The sequence below is a fragment of the Sodiomyces alkalinus genome (genome assembly GCF_003711515.1).
Source record: "Sodiomyces alkalinus F11 unplaced genomic scaffold SODALscaffold_3, whole genome shotgun sequence".
In the NCBI taxonomy this organism is placed as follows: Eukaryota; Fungi; Ascomycota; class Sordariomycetes; order Glomerellales; family Plectosphaerellaceae; genus Sodiomyces; species Sodiomyces alkalinus.
In genome coordinates, this window is record NW_021167081.1 from 1595650 (window position 1) to 1620772 (window position 25123).

At 55.0% G+C, this 25123-nt stretch overlaps 10 protein-coding genes across 10 annotated transcripts in view; 6 read left to right on the forward strand and 4 right to left on the reverse strand.

Moving 5' to 3' along the window:
- SODALDRAFT_332108 (FAD/NAD(P)-binding domain-containing protein) overlaps nucleotides 1–1549 on the forward strand; it is a 2831-nt gene extending 1282 nt beyond the window's left edge. Inside the window, exon 4 of the mRNA XM_028611618.1 lies at nucleotides 46–1549. Within this exon, the coding sequence (XP_028467766.1) occupies nucleotides 46–1142 (1097 nt within the window). The 3' untranslated portion in view covers nucleotides 1143–1549. The remainder of the gene's footprint in view (nucleotides 1–45) is intronic.
- A 333-nt stretch (nucleotides 1550–1882) lies between these two features.
- Nucleotides 1883–3866, forward strand: SODALDRAFT_142562 (kinase-like protein). Its single transcript, XM_028606801.1, has 2 exons — nucleotides 1883–2229; nucleotides 2322–3866. The coding sequence occupies exons 1-2, from the start codon at nucleotides 1961–1963 to the stop codon at nucleotides 3469–3471; spliced, it is 1419 nt and encodes a 472-aa protein (XP_028467767.1). The 5' UTR covers nucleotides 1883–1960; the 3' UTR covers nucleotides 3472–3866.
- Nucleotides 3867–4168: 302 nt separating this feature from the next.
- SODALDRAFT_377860 (hypothetical protein) lies at nucleotides 4169–6413 on the reverse strand (the record flags this gene model as incomplete). Its single annotated transcript, XM_028614939.1, has 5 exons — nucleotides 6133–6413; nucleotides 6030–6040; nucleotides 5380–5929; nucleotides 4276–5313; nucleotides 4169–4194 (listed from the first exon to the last, which is right to left on the reverse strand). The coding sequence occupies exons 1-5, from the start codon at nucleotides 6368–6370 to the stop codon at nucleotides 4169–4171; spliced, it is 1863 nt and encodes a 620-aa protein (XP_028467768.1). The 5' UTR covers nucleotides 6371–6413.
- A 1488-nt stretch (nucleotides 6414–7901) lies between these two features.
- Nucleotides 7902–9404, reverse strand: SODALDRAFT_142602 (translin associated factor X). Its single transcript, XM_028606802.1, has 4 exons — nucleotides 9156–9404; nucleotides 9060–9077; nucleotides 8052–8943; nucleotides 7902–7965 (listed from the first exon to the last, which is right to left on the reverse strand). The coding sequence occupies exons 1-3, from the start codon at nucleotides 9338–9340 to the stop codon at nucleotides 8319–8321; spliced, it is 828 nt and encodes a 275-aa protein (XP_028467769.1). The 5' UTR covers nucleotides 9341–9404; the 3' UTR covers nucleotides 7902–7965; nucleotides 8052–8318.
- Nucleotides 9405–9639: 235 nt separating this feature from the next.
- On the forward strand, nucleotides 9640–11475 carry SODALDRAFT_293611 (GPI mannosyltransferase). The gene is made up of 3 exons (XM_028608720.1): nucleotides 9640–10658; nucleotides 10747–11017; nucleotides 11094–11475. Exons 1-3 carry the CDS (start codon nucleotides 9898–9900, stop codon nucleotides 11382–11384), a joined length of 1323 nt encoding a protein of 440 aa, XP_028467770.1. The 5' UTR covers nucleotides 9640–9897; the 3' UTR covers nucleotides 11385–11475.
- Nucleotides 11476–11698: 223 nt separating this feature from the next.
- On the forward strand, nucleotides 11699–14697 carry SODALDRAFT_350048 (hypothetical protein). Its single transcript, XM_028613456.1, has 5 exons — nucleotides 11699–11837; nucleotides 11938–11997; nucleotides 12062–12144; nucleotides 12209–12360; nucleotides 12445–14697. Exons 1-5 carry the CDS (start codon nucleotides 11801–11803, stop codon nucleotides 14657–14659), a joined length of 2547 nt encoding a protein of 848 aa, XP_028467771.1. The 5' UTR covers nucleotides 11699–11800; the 3' UTR covers nucleotides 14660–14697.
- Nucleotides 14698–14716: 19 nt separating this feature from the next.
- Nucleotides 14717–16383, reverse strand: SODALDRAFT_332116 (hypothetical protein). The gene has a single exon (XM_028611619.1). It carries the CDS (start codon nucleotides 16272–16274, stop codon nucleotides 14943–14945), a length of 1332 nt encoding a protein of 443 aa, XP_028467772.1. The 5' UTR covers nucleotides 16275–16383; the 3' UTR covers nucleotides 14717–14942.
- Nucleotides 16384–17221: 838 nt separating this feature from the next.
- Nucleotides 17222–17941, forward strand: SODALDRAFT_142666 (hypothetical protein). The gene has a single exon (XM_028606803.1). It carries the CDS (start codon nucleotides 17386–17388, stop codon nucleotides 17860–17862), a length of 477 nt encoding a protein of 158 aa, XP_028467773.1. The 5' UTR covers nucleotides 17222–17385; the 3' UTR covers nucleotides 17863–17941.
- Nucleotides 17942–18020: 79 nt separating this feature from the next.
- SODALDRAFT_339311 (hypothetical protein) lies at nucleotides 18021–20195 on the forward strand (the record flags this gene model as incomplete). The annotated part of the gene is made up of 1 exon (XM_028612847.1): nucleotides 18021–20195. The coding sequence occupies one exon, from the start codon at nucleotides 18021–18023 to the stop codon at nucleotides 20193–20195; it is 2175 nt and encodes a 724-aa protein (XP_028467774.1).
- Nucleotides 20196–21472: 1277 nt separating this feature from the next.
- On the reverse strand, nucleotides 21473–23255 carry SODALDRAFT_275296 (DnaJ-domain-containing protein; the record flags this gene model as incomplete). The annotated part of the gene is made up of 3 exons (XM_028607974.1): nucleotides 21473–21655; nucleotides 21745–23045; nucleotides 23150–23255. The coding sequence occupies 3 exons, from the start codon at nucleotides 23253–23255 to the stop codon at nucleotides 21473–21475; spliced, it is 1590 nt and encodes a 529-aa protein (XP_028467775.1).
- Nucleotides 23256–25123: the final 1868 nt, after the last annotated feature.

Genomic DNA, 25123 nt, shown 5'->3' on the forward strand with positions numbered 1-25123 from the left:
AGAAAAAAAAGAGTTGATTGGGAGTACCTTGCTGACTCTCAACAGACATCCGCTTTCTCACATGGTTCAGTCCATGCATATGGAGCCAGGCCGGCGGATATACGGGCGTTCGCCGCTTTCTCCATGGCTCGGCTATCGGTCGCTTCATCGTGGATTCATTCTGGTCCATCCTAGGCGGCGACGTCTTGTCCCTGAACAACCTGGACGCGCACCCGAAGACGGCGAAGCTCAAACCCTGGCTCAACGCCATGTTCGTTGGGGCCAGTTTCAGCATCCTAAACTACGAGACCGATTTCTGGGAGCTCGTCAAGGGCGACAACGTAGACGTGTACATCGCCGACCTCGACCACCTGAGCCCGGGCAAAGTGCACCTCACCGACGGCACGGCGCTCGACTCGGACGCGCTCCTGGCGCACACGGGCTGGAAGCACGTCCCGCCCATCAAGTTCCTCCCCGAGGGCATCGAAAAGGAGCTCGGCCTCCCCCACACGCCCGCCGCCTCGTCCGCCGCGCCCGCCTCGGACCTCGCGAACCAGCAGGCCCTGGTCGACAGGGCGGACGAGGACATCACGCGGCAGTTCCCGCGGCTCAAGCACCAGCCCGTCTGGAACAAGAACTACGTGCCCATGACGGACCAGAAGGGCATCAGCGCGGCGCCGGACGAGGAGGTGACCCCTTACAAGCCCCTCACGGCGTGGATGCTGTACCACTTCGTTGTCCCGGCGTCGGAGCGGCTCCTGAGGACGCGCGACATCGCCTTCGTCGGCATGGTGAGCAACTTTAGCAACATCATCACGGCGCACCTGCAGGGCCTGTGGATCAGCGCGTACTTTTCGGGCCGTCTCGCGCGGGACCCCGCGGCAGCGGTGGGGGATGATGCGGCGATGGCGAAGTTGCGGTACGAGGCGGTGTTGCATAATCGGTTCGGCAAGTGGCGGTATCCCGTCGACTGGGGCGAGAAGACGCCTACCTTCATCTTCGACGCGGTTCCGTTTCTCGATCTCCTTCTGAGCGATCTTGGGCTGTCGATGCACCGGAAGGGCGGGTCGTGGTCAGAGATTTGGAGCCCATATGGTCCTCGGGACTATAAGGACGTGAATGACGAGTGGGAGCTCAAGTATGGAGGAGGAAAGCAGGTTTGACTGGCCATGGTTCCCCGGCTCTCCACAGTGATGGTAAAACGGGACATCAGGGAGATACATGCTCTGGTTCTGGTCCGAGGATGTCTGGCGGCATCTCGGAAGGGGGTCTTGAGAGAAGCCGACGCGAAGTGCATGGTCGAATGATAAGATCCAGAGAACCCACGCAGGACGCAGGAGGAACCAGCCCCCGAATCTGCTTGCAAAAATCGACGCTATTCCCACTTGATGCTCCGCATCCGCTGCCATCTCCGCTTGCTTGCTCCACTGTGCTCCGTGGCCTGTCAAGGCACTTGGTTCCTTTGATCCCCGCTCTTTGGGGTTTCGGAGCCGAAAGTACGGAGTACCTGTAGTGTAGTTCACGAAATTTGACTGGGCCCGAGGTTCAGTCCCTGTAGAAATTCAATGAGGTCATTGCGATGTACCCAAAAGCGGTGAATGTCGTGACTTTTTGCAAGCTTCGATATTGCACTTTCGGAGGCTGGGAAATAAGGTATGTTGTACGATCTTGTTTATAGCGTACAAACCTCCAGCAGATAATCTTGTTGAACGAAACCATAAGGCATTCGTACAATATAAGGTATTTTCACGGACAAGGTAACCTAACTCCGTTTCTTTTGTCTCGAGTACCTACAGGTACCTACCCCTATCACGCTCCACTTTTCGAGGGTCGTTCCTGACTAAAAGGACCGGACTCACGACTCACGACGTGCAGGAGCTCCTTACCTTTAATTACCTGTACTCCGTAATTCAAGACTCCCGCTCCCCAGGTCAAGCACAGTCTAAAAGTCCCTCTCCCCCCCAGAACATGGTCCAGCACAATGCTGGATTTCATTGCTCAAACTCGCATACGCAAAGCGCGACACCATTTCATCAAAGAGATCAAAAAAGATGCCGTCCTCCGACTCGCGTCCTCACACCGCAACGGTGATGAATGCGACTTCTTTCGTCCACCTACTCGCGGAAGCTTCAACATGTGCTACTTCGTTCGCTTCCGCGACGGGGAAGCATGGGTCGTCCGCATCCCGATTCAACCATACCTTTCCTTCGAGGCCCAGCAAAAGATAGAGAGAGAGGTTGCTACCATGCGGTCAGTCTTTCTGATCACACTATATTCCCTGAGATTTGGAGTGAACCCCCGTCAAATGTCAAATTTTGCTCACTCGTCGTGGAGTCTTCTAGGCTAGTGTCCGAACGAACGACCATTCCCCTTCCACGAATCATAGCATCTTCACTCGACGGTGGCGTTTGCGAGATTCCATCGTTTCTGATTCTCGAATATGTTCAAGGCACTGCACTCTCCGACATCAAAATCATCAAACTTGAACCCTCCGAACGAACCGTCCTCCAAGAAGAATTAGCCAGCATATATGCGCAACTCCGACGCCTTACATTTCCATCCATCGGTGCATTGTCTTTTGCATCAGGAGGCGACGTGGAGGTCGCTCAAGGGCCGGTGTCCATTGAGTTCAACATGCAAGATTTGGAAGGGATCGAGCCCTGGAAAATACGCGACTTCCGTGGCCGACAGGGAATCATGTCGTCCGCAACGTCGTACGTGCTATCGCTTCTTGATATAATGCAGAACGCCTTCGAGAGGAGCCCAGCCAGTATCGGCGACGAGGAAGATGGTTGCATGACGCTATATTACCTCGCCCGGTTTCGGAGCTTCATAGAAGGGTGGCTGGACAAGGCCCTTGACGAAGGACCCTTCGTTTTGTCACACGGCGACCTCTTCGATCGCAATATTATCATCGACGACAGCATGCGCATTGTGGCTGTACTCGATTGGGAGTGGGCGCAAGTTGTTCCACTGCAGTTGTTTACGCCCCCTCGGTGGCTCCTCGTTCAGTCGCTCAAGGTGATCACCGCGCGGGAGTATTACCAGTGGCATGTCGAAGGGCTGGAAGGCTTCTATGACCTCCTACAACGAAAAGAGATGCAGCTATACGGCAACACGCTTCTTTTCGATAACTGGGCGCAAGCGCACCACAATGGTGCCTTCGCCGCCGCCGCTGCGCTTTCGGAGATGGACCTCGAGGCCGTGGTCTCCTTTGGCTATCGCTACCTAGATGATGCGCAAATGTCAAAAGACGCTATCGATTGTTTTATGGCCGCAGACCCGGCTCGGTGTGAGCTCATTGCCAGAAAAGTTAGAGAGGGGGAAATATATGACGAGGAAGTTGCACGTCTCAATCCCGACGACCGTAGCAACAATTTGAGTGACAGCTTCAGTGTCACAGAACCAAACCAGCTACAGGAAGCAGAGGAGACCTCAATGTCCGAGACGAATCTCGTAACCACTGCGTCAACAGTTCGAAAAAAGGCGTGACATGAGCACAGTGTTAACAGAATGGTTGTTGACGGGTCGCTCATGTGTGAACTCCCACTCAAGCCTTACCAATGCTCCGTGAGAATTGAGTCAGCTGGCTCTTACAGGTAAGTATTTCCATTGTTTCTTTTACAGGTTTTCCTTACTTGTCCGAGAGGCCTGAAACCCATGTCAAAGAAGGGTTTCCCAATTGTTGCTTGCCCAATATACCACTGGTAAAATATTTAGTACCTGGAACGGGACTATCCAGGGCTGCCTACATACCGGAGTCCTCCATGCTTGCGGTTTCTATATATTTCATAGCAAATCGTTGCCGGAAGAAACTATTACCTACATCCCGCGTCTTAGCTCAGTACTGACTTGTTGTCTTGTTTTCTGTTTGAGCTTAGAGGTATGAATGTTTCTTTTTTGTCTCTCTGCAAGCATACCTACAGCTAACTACTGTTATTTAGGTCTACTCGGAGGCAAACCCAAGCACAAACAGAGTTGAGAGAGTCAGTGTCAAATTGGGAAAACCAGGCATAAGTAACGCATCTCAGACTCTGAGCGAAAATGCCTGTAAAACCCAGCCTTTACCCAAAGCAAAGTCCACGATATGATATTCCAACAATTCCACTCGAACAATATCGAGCATACAAAAGAAGACGATGAAACAAGCAACTTAAAAAACAAAAAGAAGGCGAGAGAACCAAACAAGTCAGAAGCCAAACGTAGCCATGAAACCTGCCCATTCCAAAACCCGTGGGAGAACCACACACTCTTATGGCAGGGCAACCCGTCCTTTAATCTGGAGAATTCCTTCACCACGCTCCCAAAGCTTCATGGCGGGGAATACCCCGAACCCAGGTCCCTTCTTGAGCGCGTGGACAACGTTGTACTCCTCGTTCACATTATCCACGTCCGGCTCGTCCAGGATCGGCCACACAAAGTCCACGTGGATCTTCTCCCTGTCAATCAACTCCCTGAGGTCCCACGCGTCCTCGCAGATATCTCGTAGGCGGTCAAGGACCACCTCACGCCACCCGGCGTCATCGCCGCGGAACCAGGGTCGGAAAAGCTGCGCGATCTCGCTCGCCACCACCTCGGGTCTCTTTGCGCGGGCCATGTCGATGACCGTCGCCGATATAATCTCCTGATCGATCAGCTTTGCTGCCTTGCCCAAGGCGCGGAAACGGGTGTCCGAGAAGACGCCGGAATCGGAGGGGCCCGCGAGGATCATGTGCGGCTGCAGCTGATGCTGGGCGAATTGTTTCCGCCGCCAGAGTACTTCCAGCTTGTCGGCTCCCGGCTCCCAATCTTGAAGGGGCTCGCGGGAGTCGAGTTCGTCTGATTCTGGGACCTCGCCCCATGCCCACTCCGTTCGGTCGAAAAGGAGGTCGAGATTCTCCATGAGTTCCTCGTACTGCAACAGGTGGGGTGGGAGGCCGTCCCAATCGTCGGCGTCATCGTTGTTGGTCGGCTCATTATCCGAAGCCGACTGGGGTTCTTGTTCTTCTTCATTGGCAGGGACGGGAACAGGGGCAGGGGTTGGATTGACGTCGATGAACCAGGTCGGAGCCGGCCCGGAGCCGAGAACCGGGCCCGGAGCAGGGGCAGGAGCAGGTGCGAGCTCGGGCGAGGGAGCAAGTCCCGAGCGGTCGCGAGGAGGGGCGCTCGCTGGCTCTGGCTCTTCGTCTTCCTCTCCCCCGTCTTCCTTCTTCTCCTCTTCTTCTTCAGGAGGATTAGTATTCCCCTGGATGGTATTGGCAGGCGAGGAAAGTGACGGGCCCGGCGGCGGCGGCGGCGGCAAGATGGGGACTTCGGGAGTTGTGGCAAAGGATAACTCTTCCATCATCTCCAACTCTTGATTGTACATTGGAGTGACCACCTGAAGATGGGATAGCAGGGGCTCCTAACCACCAGCGTCACCATCTTCGGCGTCAATCTCCATTTCCGTCTGGAGGGTCGTAGCTTCCGCGGCGGCGGGGTCTATGGGTATCGGCCAAGTGACCGAAGAAGGTGGAGTTGCCTCCCAGCACATATCAGTCGGCGACGCGGGAGGGAAAGGAGGAGAGAAGGTCGAGAGGGCGGGAGGAGGAGTGTGAGGTAGGGTAATATAAGGGTCAATGCCCTGGTTAATGGGTAACGTTCCCAAGCTTAATTGGTGGTCTACTGCCGAAGCAGGGCCAAAATAAGGCGCACAAGGCGCGGTGATATGGTTAAAGGCAACAGGAGCAGAGGAGCCCCTGTGGAAATAAGGAATCGAATGGCCATCCTGCTGGATGCCGTTGATCCGCTCTGACGAGAGTCGGGCGGCGACAATGGATGCTAGGTTAGCATCCCTTTCACGGAAGGTATCGAAGGTAGCTGCTTGCAGCTCCTTGATACCCCCGATCAGGGAGCCGAGTTTGGAGAAACACTCCTCTGCTCCTGCGCCGACGCTCGCTTCTGTAAAGACTCTCATGAAGTCTTGTCCCATCTGGAAAGCACGGTAGAGTTAACACCTTGGCAGATGAACTGAAATGTGAGAGAACAGCAACAGAAATAGTAGTTAAGGCTCGAGAGTCAAAATGCAGGACGCAGGAGAAGTCTGAAGTGAATGTGAGAAACGTACTGCCGCGTTTATAGTCTCAACGGCATATATGCCCGCCCTTAGGGACTCGAGGAGACAGACGACCGCACCGTGGGCGGCGCCAAGGTCTCCAAGGGCCTTAGTAATTGGGTCCGAGACAACCCAGGCAAGCTCGAGAGCTGCCTTGGCCATATCGGCCTCGTTCTTGCTCATCATCGGAGCGTCGGAGCCGGGACCAGCCGCGGCGATGTTGTTGGAGGAGGATGAGGAGGAGCAGGAGGAGTTAAGAACGGAGGCCATACCCGCAAAGGTAGGCAAGATGGAGGCGATGGGGATAGTGCACGCCATGGTGGTTGTTGGGGGAGGAGTTCCTAGGGAGTAAAGAAGAGAGGAAAGTTGGAAGTCAAAAAGAAGAAAAATTTAGGGATGAGAAGAAAAGGTTGGGGCCAATAGTACTGACACAGGTTATTAGAACTTGTGAGTAGGAAAGAGTTCTCTGGTATAATAAGACCTAACAGGAAGGGGCACTAGAAGAGGGTCAGGCCCAGTTCAGGTAGGCGGTAAGAGAGCGAGGGCAAGCTATTTCAGTATTGCACAATAGTATAGAGTGATATTTGATATTCTGTCATAATAGAAGTTATGTCGGGTCATGACTGTTCATGAGTTATTGTTTATTAGTTATTGTTTACTGGTCATTGCCTTATTGTTATCTCTGACATTGCTTTCAGTTGACTGTTACTTTCACCTGCGGGTCAGATTCAAGCCAATTAAGGTAAGTTGCTAATAAATGATTCCATATACGTACCCATCCCGCGACTCTCTCGTCAGACAAACATGAGAGAATTCTCGGCGAGGTCGACGGACTCGCGCGTTTCAAGGTGAACTCTCTCCAAAATGAGAATAAAGAAAGGCTCAGCGTAATTCAACCTCGACACTAGTTGGGAATCCCAACTTGGGATTTCAAAGTGTAACGGTATATTCAGGGGTAGTATGCTCATGGAAGACGGAGTAGCTGATATGATTCTGAGTTGTGCTTTATCGTCTTAATATGTTAGCTGCCTACGAAGCCACTTATAAGCGGCCTGGAGCCGCAGATAGAAACGTCGGCGACCAATCGCCGTTAGTTAGCCTTTGTCCTCACGGCCTATAATATATTTAGTCGAGTTCTAAATATACTGGGCAGCGCCTATCAGTCCCTTAGGGATCTACTGCGATTAGAATTTGGAAGCCGAACGTTCGGCAGAAGAAAAGAAGACTTACAGAAGTGCAGGCTTGGTGAGCCCGCACATAAATAACGCACCTATATGCGGCAGTGTTGGAATGGTTGATGCACTCCAGGTAACCGTAATAAATGTTGGGGCCGGCGCATGGTGATAACGTAAAGCCCACCGCCTCACCATCTGCTGCATTACTATTTCGACGGGCCGTGTTGGATATAGGCGCGTGCATTGTAGTAGAAGGTCAGAATATTAGGTATTGTGACTGGAATACCTGTTAGTCTCATATGTTCTTAGATCTCATAAAAAAGTATGTTATTATGGTCTTAGGTTCACAAATGATGCGCCATCGACCTGTAGGCTGTGACACGACTGGCCTTCGTCTTGTATTTATATTCAGGGGGGGTTAGCAAGAAATTCGGTGGTATGCAGGTTGACCGTAGTGACCGCACCATTCCTCTAATGCAACTTGAGTCAACAATCAGCAGTGCCCATGTTCAGTCGATAATGATCGCAGTGAAAACACCAAACCTTAGAGAGCTGATTGCACAAAAACTGATTGAATACCTTTGGTGCTCGCTGATGATCATCGAGTGTATAACTTGCTTGGTGCCGACAAACAAGTAGTGGAAGTTGCCTAGTTCAACAATGTGGTCAAGGTGACCAGCTCGTCAAGTCTAATGGAAGTAGGACGTATTTATGCAATGAAATATCACCAGCTGCCAGCTGGACATGAGAAGGCAAACATTAGAACATGTTGCTCCAGTGGGGTCTAATCGAGAATGCCAGAGAGACAGTAGAGGTGAACGTACCAGGTAAAGTGATGTCTCATAATGGCCGACAACTTCTGCATGAAATCCTCTCGATTTTCATAAATGCCGTCATATTTTGGAACAGGGGCCCGGAGGCTCGGTTTTTCCCCAGGGGCCAGCGATCATGAACAAGCTTCAGCTTCAGCTTCAGCTTAACTAGAAATGGGACAACCCTAGCACTTTGTCATGAAACCTCCCTATGAACACCCTGGACTTTGCCAGTCAAGCCACAACATCAAACATTCAATGTCAAAGGCCTCTGCACACTTACTCATCATGACCGGGGTCGTGGTCATCTTTGAAATCCGGCAACCATCCCTTCGGCCTCTCCGAGCCGCGGATAGCAATCCCGTACCCAAGCTTCTCGACCTTCCGCACCGAAGTCCGCATCGCCTCCATCTTAGACCGGAACGTCCGGTCGTGAACCTCGGGCAAGAGCTCGAACGCGACACTGAGCTCATGAAAGTCCGCGAGAATGTGCCTCCGCCTGCCACTACTGTCGTCCTGGGGCGCCGCGCCGCCGTCATCACCGACACCGACCACCTCCCCACCGACCAGCCGGCCGGTCTGCGCGGCGGTGACGGTGGCGAAGCGCATCATCTCGCCGAACAGGTCGAAGACGCCGTACATGTAGTCGTACTCGGTCAGGGCGATGGAGGCCGGGACGGCGGCTTCCACGGCGTCCGGGTCGAGCAGGGTCTGGGTGCGCAGGTAGTGGGCGAAGACGAGGGCCTCGACGAGCTCCTCGAGGCAGCGGAGGGAATGGGCGTACCGGTAGCGGTTGAGGGAGGCGAGGTCGGGTTCGATGGAAGTGAGGTGGGCTTTGATCTCGGCCATGCGATTGTCGATGTCTTCTTGGGTGCGTCTGGGGAGGGGGCCGAGTTTGTTCACTCTTTTCGAGACAGAACATGGTTAGCAGTCCTCTTACTTTCGTCTCCTCCGGGAGGGGGTGGAGGATGTCAGGACTCAGGCTTCATCAGCCTGGCAGGTGAAGGATGTCAAAGGTACCTCTGACAGGAGAAGATTCTAAGGCAAACCCCACCCATGTCTGTCAGCTGAAAGTCTATTCCTTCGCCATGAGAATTGAGGGAGGTATGTCCTCACATTTTCTTGCTCAGAGCAGTGACATCCCTTGAGGCCTTGATGATGCGCTCTCTCCGGTCATGGTGCTCATCCAGCTCATCCCGGAAATGGGAGAACATGGGCCCAAAACGCGACTGGGGTACAGCCGGGGCCGCCTTGCCGCCTTCCTTAGGGCGCATGTTTCCGTGCCGATCCCTTTTGGACATTTGTGGATTGCCACCGATCGTGTATAAGTTGATGAGGAAGGGGTTGTGAATGTCGTGAGTCGTGACATCAAGTGAAGTTGCGAACTTGCCCCAGGGTGTGACATTGACATTTGTTTGCAGGGACTGTACGTGTACGAAGTACGTACTTTGTACAGTACTAGATGAAGCTTATTACCTGGCTCTACCCGGGAGCAGCTAAGCACCTGTGAAAATCACGTCTTTGAATTAGTCAGCAGTCGAACCTCCTGAATCCTTCAACTACCTTAGCGAGCAACAGGCCAGCAACATCAAACCAGCCAAACTCGACCAAAGCATGAAATTTCATGAACGACAGCTACACCCCCAGGGCTGTTCAAGAGTCGAAGATTAGAACCAAGTGACCGCTTGAGGAGTTTATTGAGTCGATCATCCCATCAAAGGATGTCTTCACGACCGGGTCTATAACCCGTACCATCACGCTGCTTAGACGGTTAGACCCCAGCGCATCACCAACCAGCAGCATCCCGCCTTGTCACACAATCAATCCCCTGATCGCCCCTTGCCCAAGATTCCCCATCATGGCGGAGACACACTCTCTCCTCTCTCGTCTCTTCAGACCCCTCCCCCTCTTCGCCGTCTCGGCCCTTCTCCGCGCCATCTTCCTCCTCTACGGCCTTTGGCAGGACGCAAACTCTCCTTTCAAGTACACGGACATCGACTACCTCGTCTTCACCGACGCCGCGCGCTTCACCCACCGCGGCGCCTCGCCCTACGACCGCGAGACCTACCGCTACACGCCGCTCTTGGCATGGCTCCTCATCCCCACCGCCTGGAGCGAGACCCTCCGCCCGGCCCGGCTCTGGTTCGCCCTCGGCAAGGTCATCTTCGCCGCCGCCGACTTGCTGGCCGGCTGGTTCCTCGTCCGCATCCTGCGGCGCCACGCGGGGATGGACGCGGCGCGCGCCCTCCGGTTCGCCAGCATCTGGCTCCTCAACCCCATGGTCGCCACGATTAGCACCCGCGGCAGCTCCGAGGGTCTGTTGGGCGTCCTCGTCATGGCGCTGTTGTGGGCTGTGCTCGAACGTCGTGTGGCTCTGGCTGGCGTCCTGCTCGGGTTCGGCGTTCATTTTAAGATTTACCCTTTCATTTATGCACCGGCGATCGTCTGGTGGATGGACGATGAGAGCATGGGTCTTGCGAAACCGCCTACTCGGGGTTTGTCGAAACAGCCGCCGTCGATTCTCGATCATGTCTGGCGGTTTCTGAGCCCCGAGCGGATCCAGTTGGCCTTGATCAGTCTTGTTACTTTCACGGGCCTCAATGCACTCATGTACACCATGTACGAAGGACACACACCTCACTCTCATTTCTCATTCCTCTTCTCACCATGTGGACATTGAGACCGTGCTTACTTGTATTTCTTGCAGATACGGCATGCCCTTCTTGGTGCATACTTACTTCCATCACGTCACCAGGATCGACCACCGACATAATTTCAGCGTCTACAACATCCTCCTTTATCTCACATCGGCAGTGCCCTCCACGTCCTCCTTTCAGATCGAGTCGGTGGCTTTCGTGCCGCAGATCCTCCTCTCCACAGTTCTCATTCCTCTTGTCCTTGCCAAGAAGGACCTCGCTACATCTATGATGGCTCAGACTTTTGCATTTGTCACGTTTAACAAGGTCTGCACCAGCCAGGTATGTTATTCTCCCGAGCGCCCCCCCCTTTTTCTTCTGTCTCCCATTCCCAGTTACTCGCTGACAAGACATCAAGTACTTCCTCTGGTACATAATCTTTCTCCCCCTGTATCTTCCAACCTCGTCCTTTCTCAGCAACCCGAAGCTGGGTGTATCTGCACTGGTTCTCTGGGTCGCATCTCAGGGGGCGTGGTTACAGCAGGGATTTCAACTCGAGTTCATGGGCGTCAATACTTTCTTTCCGGGATTGTGGGCTTCGACTGTCGCTTTCTTCCTCGTCAACTGTTGGATATTAGGCATCATCATTACCGATGGCTCCCATGCCGGTGCGCAGGACAGGCGTCTGTCACAGAGAAAGGCAGTGTAAAGCTAGGAGGGCGACCCAACCCCCGGCGTCTTTCTTGTAAATAGTGTGTTGTCACTGAAAAATAATACCGTTTAGAGGCAAGGCGCACCGCAACCTAACGCATGAGAAGCTCGAAACATAGACTCCTAGGTCTAATGGACATTTCTTCTTTTTCAATTCTGGCCGTCTGCCAATTCTGGGACCATAATTGACGTAGATACGTACCTATACGACTTAGGTCACGTGAACACGCGTCGATGTTCCACCAGGAACTACCCCCCACAAATCCCGACTCCATATCCGTCCACTTCACTTCGCCAGAATTGTCCGTAGAGCATCATTCCATCCCGAAACCGAATGTCGTCATAACGCTTCTGAAATCACGGTATAAATTATTCATTTTTTGTCCTCGAGCCGAAGACACACGTTTTGGATCGATGTGGCTACTGGAACAAGAAGGGGATGTCTTCGGAGGTGCGTCATTCATACTGTTCATACTCCATACAGTCAACTATTCTATCAACAGTCATCATGGTGGAAACCAGACATGCTAACGCGTCTCCCAACGACACAGGTCGACGGCTCTGGCTCCGGCCGGGTCAGCTGTACCTCTTCGGCCGAACTACCTCGGAACGTACGCGAAAACCTCTCCCTGGACCACCGCGCAGCCTCCCCCTGCTAAGCTAAGCATTTGCCAGCCGGCCAACTCGCCATCTCCCACAAGACCATCTCGCGGAAGCACATGACCATTCGTGTTGACAGCGTGCCACAGGGCGACAGCGTGCGTCTGCTACATATATATCTCCCTCCTATTCATATCCCCCTCGGCTGACAAATTGGGCTAGCAAAACCTCTCCACGCGATCCATTGCCGTTATCGAAGACCTATCGACCAAAACCGGGACAACTGTCGACGGGCAGAAATTTAGAGGCGAGACTTATACTGTCACACAATCAAACGTCGAGATCAAGCTGGGATCATGTCCAGAAATATTTAGGTACAATGGATCATTCTGTTTGCCTTGCCGGTTGTTCCGCCGTGCATGTCCCGTTCGAACAGCCCTCTACTGACACCCCTAGAGGCTATTATGGCATCCTGTCGCCTTAGCTTTCAGTTTCACTAGTCGTGAATTGCAAGCAGACCCCTTCAGCCGGCTACGCGAAGCCCTCGAACAGCTGGACATCAAAATATCACACGAATACAATATCCGGCACACGACCCACGTCGTGTCCAAGAAACGCAACACTCCAAAAGGCCTGCAAGCTCTTATCAATGGCAGGTATATCGTTACAGACGCCTTCGTCGACGCCATCATCGAGGCTACACAGCGACCGGACGACGCCGACCCTTCTTCCCCATCCCCCTTGGAGCAAGACTTTGACGGAAACTGGCCAAACCCTCTCGAATATTTGCCTCCCCGTGGAGGGGAGCCAGTGGAGAGACCGACAGACGCCTATGCCCCCGATGGTAGCCGCCAAGATTTGTTCGAGGGCTACACCTTCATATTCTACGACCGAACCCAATTCGATAACCTCCTAGACCCCATTACCAACGGCAAGGGCAAGGCTCTCTTCATGGAGGTCACCCCGGAGAAGACGCCCGTGGACGACTTTATTCGTTTTGTCAAGACAGAAGCAGGCGAAAAGGGGCTGGGTTCATTCGAGGATGGAAGCGAGGGTCGCGGCGTGGTCGTGGTCCGCTACACGCCCAGCAAAGGTGACCACATGGACTGGTACGCCGGTTTCTTCACCCAGGTCTCGTTACGTCTGGACCACCGCCCCATAGAACAGAAGGAGTTTCTAGAGGCCATATTGATCAAGGATGCGAGCATTCTGCGGCGACCACTCGAAGTCGCAACTCCTCAGGATACCCCAGTCGCTTCTTCAGCTGCGCAGCAAGTCGCCGCGAATACCGGGGAGGCGATGGAGGTTGATCAGCCCGGCACTTCTCAGGAAACATCGCAGGATCGCAGCGCAGGGTCGTCTGTGCCAGTATCAAGACGTACTCGGGCCAGGAGAGCACCAACACGTCGATTCGCCGGATTCGCAAGCGAAGACGACGAAGACGACGCCGACAAGGACAATACCGCGACGCCAGATATTCCCATCGAAAACCCCCCCAACACCGAAGAGGAGCATCACGGCTTGTTCGTTTCACAACATCCAGCACCCTCACCCGCGGAAGCCCCGGAATCTGGCGCGACGGCCTCAAACCCGTTTCGGAAGCGCAACGTTGAAGACGTCCTTGGGGGTATGCTCCCCACAGCAGATGCGGTCAAACGCCGCCGTATCGAGGCTGGCGAAGACCCCGTGCCTGGCCGGCCGACCCCCCCTCCCACAGCAGCAGCAGCAGCACAAGAAGCCGAAACAACGCCAAGAGAGCCGAAACCACCGCTGAAGAAGCCGAAAAAGGAGCTCGACGTCCTCGAAGAAGCGCGAAAACGCCGCGAGGCGCTGGAAGCCGAGGCCAAGGCCGAACAGGAAGACCTCGCCACCCTGCCCTCGGACATGGACCTCAACGCCATCCGCCGCCTCCACATCGTGGAGGAGATCAAGGTCCGGCGGCGGCCCGCAGAAACAGCAGGCGGCGCCGGCGGCCAGCGCACGCGCACGCGCGAACAGGACGTCGCGGAGGGCCGGTGGGACCCGCGGTGGAACGGGCGCAAAAGCTTCAAGCGGTTCCGGCAGCGCGGCGCCCCGACGGGACGACCGCCGATGAAGGTCATCGTCCCGCTGGCGGAGGTCAAGAAGAAGGACTACGGCATCGGGGACGATTACTGGTTGGAGGACGACGGGGAGAAGCGCAAGAACGAGACGCAGCAGAGTGTTGGTGCGGTGCGGGATTCGGTCCCATCGGCGGCGGGCGCGCCAAAGCAGCTGTCATCTGCCAGGACGGCGGCGCAGCGGATCGTCCTGACAGACGATAGTAGTGGCGAGGACGGACGTGACGTCGTCGAGGGAGGAACGTCGGTTGGAAGGGGCCCGAATGATAATGATGGTGATGGTGACTCTGTGTTGCCTCCTCCGCAGTCCATACGCACAGGGTCGTCGCGGACCGCGGTGGCATCGGAGACAACGCAGAGCACGCTCTCCGGCACGCGATCTGCGACTAGGAGCCAGACGCAAGGACAGACTTCTCAGAGGTCGGCGGCGGCGGGGAAGAGGTCGGCGGCAGCCCCTCCCGCGAGGGAACCGGTGGCCAAGAAGCCGCGGGCGACGAGGAGGATAGCGGAGGTGCAGGACAGTGACGACGGGAGCGATGATGAGCTGCAGTTCAAGTTTGGGAGACGGCGGTAGATACCAGGTTCATGAATACATGATTGTTCATGGCGACGATGGCATGTCTTGCGACTTGGGGTCTCTTTCATTTTTATTATTCTACTTGCTAGTTTCCTCGGGCGCAAGATAGGAAGACGAGGATATTGCAACGAGCAAGGAAAGGGGTATCTGTCTAATAAATTTCTTATATCCACACCACGGACACGTTTCCCTCTGTATGCTCTCTCCTCCTCTCGATCTATTCGAACCGCTATCGCAAAACAAACAAGCCCATAAAAGTAGATGGGACATTCAACCACGCTCAGTCCATCGCATCCATCTCACTCTCCCTAGACCCCTCCTCCTCGGGAACCAAAACGCCCACAAGACAAGCCGAAAGCATAGTCTCGTAGTTCACCCAGGGATGGACCTCACCAAACAGCCTCGTCCCGTCCTTGCCGGCGCAGCGCAGCAGCTCCCCGCGGCCGCCCGGGTGGTAATCGGCGTAAGGGGTGATGTTGTAGACGCGGCCGGCGAAGGCGCTCCAGGCGTCGGTGCCCCTGCGGCCGGAGTGGCGCTTCAGCATCGAAGGGGTGACTTTGAGGTACGGCGTGTCGGGGGGCAGGTTCCGGAGGTCGGCGGTGGGACCGGATATGCGGGCCCAGTCCAGGGGGGAGTGGCCTGGTGGGAGGAGGACCTTGCGGGAGGGCTTTTGCGGGGGTTGGTTGTGTGTTGGCGGAGGGGCGAGGGAGGAGGGTCCTGCTCTTGCTCTTGCTCTTGCTGCTGCGGCGGTGGCGGTGGCGGCGGCGGCGGGGATGCGGTTCGGGGCGGGGCCGCGGGCTATTTGCTGCGAGTCGGGGCGGGGGAAGAGGGTGGACGGGGTGGCGGAAGGGATTTTGTGAAGGCGAGGTGGTGCGGCGCCTGGTGGACGGGCTACTTGGGGGGAGCCCAGCATGGGGAAGGACGGACGGGATGCTGAGGCGTTGGAGGGTTTTGTTGGGAGCGGTGGCGGAGGCATCATGGAGGATGCTGATGGAGTTCGGATGGAGGGTTCGGCGGGCTGAGCGGGAGCCGACTCATCGGAGAGGGAGAAGGACGGGACCGAGGAGGCGTCGTGGGCGGTGGCAGAAACTTTGGGGGTTGTCTGTTCTTCTTCGGGCTCGGCGAGCTGGGGGGGAGACTGTAAAGTAGGCACGCTGGCCGGGGTCTGGATGACTGGAGGTGGGGGAGGCATCGCGGCGCGGTCGCGGTCTTGCGCAGCTTTGGCATCGCGCGCGGGGGCGGGGTCGGGCGAAGATGTAGGCGAAGATGTGGGTGAAGATGTACGTGTAGGTGCGGGTGCGGGTGCGGGTGCGAGGTCGACGAGAGGAGGCCCTGCTAGATTTGATCGGGCTTCTTCCACCTGTATTCTTGGCCTTTCTGGCTCTTTCGAAGTGACATGTTCTCCTCCGTTTCGCGCCTCAGGCTTATCGTCGGAATTTTGCGTATCGTTATCTCGAGGAGGCGACGAGGGTTTCGAAGTCAAAAGGAGCGCGTGTGAGTGTCGACGGGCGGGGAGGAGGAAGAATGGAAGGTAGGGATGAATCCATGGTGGTGGCGCGACGAGGACCCAAACGACAGAAGCGACGATGAGGGAGACGCCGACGTAGCCCATGGTGGGGCAGGAGGGGTTCTCTTAGCGATTAAGAAGTGCGCTGGGTATGCGGGTTGGCGAAATGCTGATAATAGTCTCCTGTAGTTGGATGGTAAAGGGAAAATACGGGATAGTAGGTAGGTAGGTGTTGATGGTATCGGAAGATATTTTGAGGTGGAGGGGCAGCCGCGGAGGATCGGAGGATCGGAGCCGACGGAATTGTGGGTATGGCATGCAGCCGATGTCGGGTACTGTGGAGGTATTTAGCAGCGGTACCTTACTGGGCACATGCACGAAGTAATCCGGAGTACAGGTACGTCACGAGCCGTCACGAGCCTCAATGAGCGGTAGACTAAAGGTACCTTAGGTCCGCGGTACGGACCTTAGGTAGTGAATGGTGCGAGGTACCTGAATGGTTCGACCATGACCATATTTTTCGAGCTCGCTTGTCTTAGGTATGGTACAAAGATCCTCTTTAGCCTCAAATTATACTGGGTTGTGCATGAAATGCATGAAGACATAAAATACATTAAAATGAGATAGATGTATGGGTCGCGACCGAGTTTTACCCCGCTACTGTATTCCTTTCTTCGTGCTCTGCCGAACTTTTGTTCCGCTCTGTTTGTTTTGTTTTGTTTTGTTTTGTTTTGTTTTGTTTATTTTCCGTGTAATGTGAAGAATTTCTTCTTCCCCGTGTCTCTCCTCGTCTGTACCTGAGACCTCCTGGTTCCTTGACTGATGGATTTCATGGATTTCGTACAACGTACTCTACTCTGCACAGAGTACTCTGACATAAGAGGACTCCTGTAAACTGATCACGGTATGTATCAAGTCCACACCGCCAATTCTGCCAATGCTATCAACCTACACGTGTACTTCGTCCAGCAAGTACCTAACTGCTGTTTAGTGGACCTCAGGGGACTTGGCCGCCCCTGAAGAAATTTGTCTCTCCGTACTAATCGACGCACCATATCCGCAAAAAGCGACATGTGTTCGTACCTTCTACCTCTATGGCAGTATGAAGTACTTCGTGGTTCCCTGTGACTGGCGTTGAACCACTTGTACACACCTTGTACCGACTTAGTCAACTTGAGACGTCTCCCCGAGGAAGAGCAATGTTGTTGTGTGTGACATGGCACGGGATCAAAGTCCAAAGCCAAAATGTCATTCCTCAACACCTCGACCAACAATACCACTGGTGACACCACCACCACCACCACCACCACTACCTCCTCCTCCTCCATTTCTCCGACATCACCACCACCGTCTTTTCCCTCGAAAATATCGTCCCGCCGCCAATCTTCCTAGCCGACGACCACTAATCAAACACGCTGCACCGTTGCCCTTCGAACACATACTTCCGCAGCAATCGTCCAAAAGTCCTCGGTCACTGCCTCACCCCGAGTTGAACCCCACACATCTTCAAAACAACAACAACCACGACGACAACAACAACAACAACCACGACCACCTCTTCAACAAGAAAAGCAACGAAAACAACAACAGTATCAATCACCAGGACACAAGCACTCATTTTCTACCATATCCTCTTCTCGGACAACGACGCCGTCTGCCCGCTCCCTCCAATCTCGCCCTCACAATGTCCTGAGCCGCCACCCGCCTCTTCGCCCTTCGTCCGTCGTCGCTGGCCCTGGCCCAGGCCCAGGCCCAGGCCCAAAATCACAACCAAACCCAAAACCAAACCCAAACCCAAAACCAAACCCAAAACCAAACCCAATTCCCAGCGCCGCCAATCGTACCTCTAATATGCCCCCGCCACACGATAGGGGCGCGTCCGCCGCTCCCCGACAACCCGTTCTCAGCCCAGCGGCCGCCAAAGCCATCGGTCGTACGCCTCTAACTCCCAAGATCGCTTCCAAGGTCCAGCCTCAGGTCCAGCAGCCCGTCGTCACCCCGCTGGCTCGTCGCCGAAACGAAAATGCCCCCGTCATGCAGCCATTCGGCTCCTCGGCCTACAAGGATGAATACGCCAGCCCCGTTTCCGCTTTCCTCAGCAACAACATCACGCCACGTTCCGGCTCTCGTCAGAGCCGCGTTGACAGTGCTAACAGCACGCCGACCGGCACTCCGAACCACGATCGTCTCGATCCCGCCGATTGGGAGGCAAACAATGGCAGGTCCGGCGGGGGTAGCGAACAGCAACCACAACCACCACAACCACCACAGCAGCAGCCGCAGCTAAAACGGCAATTCGTCACCTTCAGCTCGCCCGCAAACCATCGTACTCCTCCCGATACTAACACCACCAATAACAACAATCACAAGTTCTTCTATGCCAGTGACGCCAAGGGTTCTCACCACCACCCTGCCCTGTCCCTGTCCAAACCCGCCGCTCCGCAGCAGAGAGGCTCTACTTTCCTCTACGCAAATCCGAGCGCCGTCCGACGAAACCGGCCAATGTCGCCGCCCCCCGTATCCTCCCCGACCTATGCACCCGTCATTGCTCCTATCCACGCCGCCCAGGAACCGCAAACCACAAGCAGCAAGTTCGTCTACGCAAATGGTCTCCCTGACCTACAACCTGCTTTCCGACCCGGTTCGTCCGCCGGCTCCGCCGTATCTTCTTCGACTTCCAAGCTCCCTACCCTCCGAACCCCCGCAAGCACACCGGGTGCAGGGTACCCCTTGGCACGACCGACATCACCCATCAAACAAATCCACCAGCCGCCAGCGGTGTCATCCCGGGGTTCTTCTATCGCCGGCCAGACGACGCAGACCCGTCCACAACCGCAGCTCGTCGCCAGCCCGCCTTCGCTAGCTCCCACCTCAGCTGCCAAACGGCGTATCAGCATCGAGACATCCCCTCAACCCGCCAGTCATTCTCGTGAGGGTAGCATCGGCGCCGGCGACGCCATGATCATGTCCCACTTTATGGCGTCCCAAGCCTCCCAAGCCGCTCACGCCTCTCAACCGCCTCAAACCTCCCAGGCCTCTTCCGGCGCGTTCTCCCCTGCCGCTCCGCCACCAGCTCCTAACCCTGTCATGACGATGGCCTCCATCATCCAGGCCACCGAAGACTTTGCCGAATCGGACGAGTCGAAAGGGCAGAGTGAATTGCAAAGTCCCACCAAATCCACCCACTCGACCGACCCCCTCAACGATCTCGTCGCCAATGCCCGCCGCGAGCGTAAAGTGCAGGACCTGGAGATCACGAACGCTTCCCTCGAGGCCATCAACAGGTCGCTAGAACGCCAGCTCCGCAAGCAAACCGCCGAGCTGCGGCGATATCGTCGCCTTTCCCGCGCCGGGCGCATCTCTTCCCTCGCTTCCATTGCGTCCAGCCGTATCCCGTCGAACTCGACCGTCGCCAGTGCCGTCCCCGGCGCGGAACCCGGCCTGGACCTTTCCGATCTGAGCGAGGAAGAGGAGGAGGAAGAAGAAGAAGAAGATGATGACGACGACGACGCAGATTCTCTTTACGACACGGACCCCTCCGACACCGAATCCGCCTCGGGTCGGAGCCTCAAAGTCGACCGCCGCCGCCAGCGCGACGAACGCCGCCTGCAGCTCGACCTGACCAAGCACCGCGAGCTCTTGGTCGACAGCCAGAAGATCAACCAAAGCATAAAACGCTGCCTTCGCTGGACGGAGGAGCTCATCAAGGACGGCAAGAAGGCCCTCGAGTACCACGTCCGTGTGAGCGACGTGGACCTGCCGCCTAGGGTTCTCGCGCCGCAGTACGATGACGAGGAGGAGAACGAGCCCGACCTGGGTGTCATCAAGGACGACGATACCCCTGACGGATACGGCGAGGAGAAAGGAAAAGACGAGAACTTGCAGCGGGGTGATGTCCTCATTTATGACCCAAGTGCCGATATCACACCAAAGATGAAAGAGAAGGACAGCAACTTAGCACCACAGTGGGGGAAGGATCCGCAGGATAGGGACAGCGGGATAGAGCTGCCCATTGACGGCGGGTGATTTTACGCCTTTTTCAACCCTCTTTTCTTTCCGACATGCTTCACTATACCCGCTCCCTTGCCTTGCAGGGAACACATCACTACAATTCTTTTTTTTTTAGGCTCAGCATCGCGACAGGCTTCGACGATGCTCACAAACACTCGCTCACTCGCCACTCCACGGGGACTATTTTCCTTTTTTTCTGTCAGGGGGCCAAGGCAAAGGCAAAGGCAATCTAAGGATCCGGGAGACATTGGATTCTCACAGGAACGGCGTTGGCAGGCTCTCTATCGTTCTCTCTTCATCTTTTCCCTTGGATTATTCAGGGGTGCTCAACATGCACCACCACCACCACCACCACCATCCACCAACGTTCGCCTTTCTCTTACCATAGTTTCTTTTTATTCTTTCCTTTGTCGCGAACTTGTTTTGTGGGCTGGGCATATCTTGTCTGTACCATTAGATACCCCCATCATCCGAGCATTACATTACATTTAGGTCCGCCAAAACGAGAGGGCGGGAAACAGAGAAATACAGAGTATGACACCCATGAAACGGTACTCGTAGCAACTGGGAATCGAATCACCTTCGGATGTCTACAATCATCAAGTGAAGCAGTTCATCATATCACCGTCGCCTCAGGGATGAGAACCCGGAAAGTCACTTGATGAGTTCACCTGGTTCTATACCAAGCTTGACGAGCGCCAGCAAGGCCGTCGCGTAAACCGAGTGCAAAAGGCTGGAGGCTGAAACTGTATGGAAAAGCGGCTGCCTGCGCTAGGATTATATGGTTTGACATTGGGGGATACGGAGATGAATACCAGAGAAACGCTAGAAACAAATTCGCTCAGGATACCTTATAATAAATAACCATGAGCAGGAGAAGGCGGGTCGAAACAACATTGAAGAAAAACAAAAAAGCAGAAATGGAAAGACTGCAATAAACAAGGATTAAACAGAAAAAAATCTATGTAGGGTAGTAGTAGAAGTCAATGGTATCACCTGGGTCTAAAATAACCCAGCAACTTCGATGCTCGCCGGAAGCATCATCGTGGTCCTCCCCACCGTTCTGACGATCTCTTTCTGTGTGGCCTCTTCTCCCATGCCTGTCGATAGGACAAGACGAGCAGTTCATTGAGGGACACTAAGATTATCCCCCTTATAGCCTAGTTGCTCCTTTCCAATCACAAGTAAGCGTCTCTCGCTACCCCCCTAGACCGTGTTACCGCTGGCTGCTTTGCCGCATCAACGCCTCGCAGCCTCGCGTTCTATCAAGTTTCGTTTCACACCATGCACTACTACGCCTTGGGAGGCACGTTGGGCGCATTGGCCGCTGTTTCGGCGGCCATGTCGTGGTGAGAAGAACCGAACGGGCTCTTCTTGTTGCGTTTCTTGGTGTCCTTCTCCTTCTTAATCGCGGCCTCGGCAACGAGCTGCTCGAAGACGAGGTAGTCTCCTTCCTCCTCGGGGGATCGTTGGGCCTATAGATAGTTGGTTAGTTGGGGGCGGAAAAAATTAAAAAGAAAAGAAGACCCAAAAAAAGGAAAGAGGAGGCAACGGCCAAACTCACCTTGAGGAAAGTTTCACCAATAATGAGAAGAGCCTCAGCCCTCTGGAGCCGCTTGCTCAGGGGCACCTTCTTATCGTACAGCACCTGGTCGCACACCTCCCGGAGGACGCTCTGAATCTCAAACTTGCTCCCCCGCCACGCGGCGTTGAGGATCTTGCCGGTAACGCGCCTCTCGAACTCGGCCTTGCGCTCGTCGGACCACTCGTCGCCGCCCTGCTCCTCCATGCGCGCCATCTCCTCGATGGTCTGCTGCGCGTCGATGGCGCTGCTGATGGTGCCCCACGTCTCCTTGACGAGGGTGCCCTTGTCGCGGACGCGGGAGAAGAAGCCGCCGAGGCCGAGGAACTTCTGCGACCGCAGCAGCGCCGTGGCCTTGGAGACGTACGTCTGGCCGATGGCGTGCAGGATGTCGAGGCCGAAACTCTCCATCTTCATGTTCTCCACGTGCAGCCGCATCTTCTCCTGGAACGACTTGGTCACCGCCTCGCCCCGCTCCGTCTCGGTCCACACGCTGACGCGGTCGACCAGCTTGCGCGCCAGCGTGTCGACGCGCTCCTGCCGCACGCGCGCCCGCTCCTTCTCCAGCGCCGCCAGCTGCTCGCGCTGCTCCTGGGACAGGCCGGCCTTCTTGCGCTCCTTGCGGCGGAGGGATTCTTCCGTCTCGGGGCCGCCGGCGGCCACGGCTTCGTCCGAGGGGCGGTCCATGAGAGCTGGCCGGATAGGGATCTGGGTGCGGCGGGAGGCCGAGCTGGCGGAGGGGCTTGGGGAAGGAGTGCGGGGTGGTAGCGTGCGGGCGTTCGGATCGGTCGGGGGAGCTGGCGAGGACTTGTCTTCCTCGACGACAACGGCGGGGGGAGGTGGAGCGGCTGAAGGGGCGTCCTTCATACTCTCCTTTATGGCCTCTTCCGTCCCGGGGAATTCGGCGTCATCTGCACGTTGGCCCGGAGCTGTCGTGCTGGGGCCAGCCTCGCCAGCCTCGCCGGCACCAGCAGCAGCGGCGGCGGCGGCGGCAGCAGCTTCTTTCTCCCTTGCTTGTTCCTCCTCCATCTCTTGCGTGGTAATCTCCATCGTAGCTGTGAGGTCCTTCATGAGACTAATCTCGCCAATCCAGTCGACGAAGGCATCACCACCGAAGATGGAGGTGAAGAACTCGGCCGGATCGACAAAGCCCTCGGACGGCTTGGCGTGGTCCTTTCCGAACTTGTCGTAAGCGGCACGGAGGTCGCCATCGGAGAGTACCTGGTAGGCCTCGCCAATTTCCTGGAACTTCTCGTGGGCGGTAGGATCATTGTGGTTCTTGTCTGTCGGGCTGAGGTCAGCCCATCGCAAGGGGGAGACGGGACCAGAGAGGGATAGGAAGAAAGAAGAAAGGGGGCAAGGGGGGCGGGGGAGAGAAAGTGCGAACCTGGGTGGTGAACGATGGCCAGTTTCCGATATGCCTTCTTGATTTCCAGCTCAGTGGCGGTGGGCTTCACGCCCAGTGTATCGTAATAGGCTGTGTCCGCAACCATGGTCGCAGCAGAAATCGAGTCGATGCGGGTTGTTCTGTTCTCTGTTCCCAAGGAGTACGTACGTTTGGACTGCTGTGGGCACGAAGGCGAGTTAGGTATAATAGGCGGTAGAGACGAGGATGTTCTGGACGTGGCTGGCGAGTCGTGGGTGATGGTGGTAATCGCTGATGCTTGTTGATAAGTACGTAGTGTAGGACAATTTATTTGATCCCGACGTTGACGACGACGTTGACGACGACAGTCTTTCTGGAGGGGAGTCGCACTAGTTGAACAAGTTGAATCCTGGGTACCGAAGGCGGTCTGTTTTTTTTACGCAGGCCCCACCATATTACGTCGCCAGCCTGAGCCACCGGCCACCTACCTTACCTTAGGCAGCACGCCAGCGGATGTACCAATGTAACCAAGTGGTGTCGACTCGGAAATGCCACAAGGTATAATCACATGCAAGGTACTTTGTGTGAGATATCTTGTAAGTATCTCATAACACCACAACCACAGGCGCACAAACGCTATACTGTTGTACTGAGAATACCTCTGTCAACCTTCCAGGTTGGCTTACGTGTCAAGCGTCAAATGTCAAAACTCCCTCTGACACCTGCGGACATTCCCAGGTGGTGGTACTTCTTCAAGCTGTCGCCGTCACCGAATGGGCCCCTAAGGTAGGTATACCGTATGAAGAAATGAAGTATCCGTACATGAATTCTGGCAAATGCGTAAAACTGCTGCCCACGGGGTTATGTGCTGATGTCGCTTATTGATACGTTTGATGCTGTACGAATTAGTTGCAACTTCCAACACCGACATCATAGCAAACTAGCAAATACTGCGCAACTGGCCGACTTAGTAATCCAGGAAACAAAAGTGACTGGACCCGTACAGAAATGGAACAAGCCTTGTGGGAATGAGGCTTGGAGAAGAATACGCAACAATGTTTCCAAATGCCAGTTTTTGGGCAGCGAGTAGACAAATGCAAGTCCAACGGACAGTGTCCCCAATGTGGACGACAGGTGTCTTATAATAGCGCCCAACTCAAGCTATGTCCCTCCGCCAATATGCGTCCCTTTTTGCTCAGGACGAACGAGTATTCTATTGAGCTTGGTGATAGACAGTCTGTCGAGATGACAAAGATACTGTACACCAACCAAACCAAGATGAAATCAAGTGCCGTGATACCTATGCAAGATACTCTTGACTATTGAGGCTTGCTAGGCTAGCACGCAAAAACATCAGACACAAAATACTATCAGACCTTTTGATATAATTAAGTACCTTAGCCCGGACGGAGTACAGGGTACGGACTGTGGTAACACAGGAATACCGGAACAACCAGGATATGAAACTCGAATAGCGCACCAATCTAATGGCCTCGGAATGACCCAGTGTTTTTCTTCTGCCCTGTAAGAATAATCAAAGATGCGAAGAAGCAAATTCATGGCTACGCAGTACGATGTTTTCAAGTCCAACATCGCACTGAATATCTAAAGAGCTGCTATCACTCGGAACCTTTCCCTAAATTCTTCATCATAACTACTTATCACTTATATACTCCGTGCATATTTCTGTAATTGCGCCTCGCCCCTTTTCGCGTTTCCCGTCCAGTCCTAGACCTAGTGCACGTTGAGACTGAGACTCTCCACTCCTTCTCGGTTAAGGTGACTCAACAGACAAGTACTTGTTTTAACAGAAATATCTCTGTTGGTAGAAGGATTATATGGGGTACCTTATATGAAGCTACTCATGGCGGTGCCTTCTTTAGGTTCAAAGCGGGGTTGGCCGACCCGTAGGACTGGTTGTGTTACGGAATATAAACCTTGGACCCAGGCCAGAGGCTGAGCCAGCAACCCAGCGCTAATCGTCCAACATAGCCC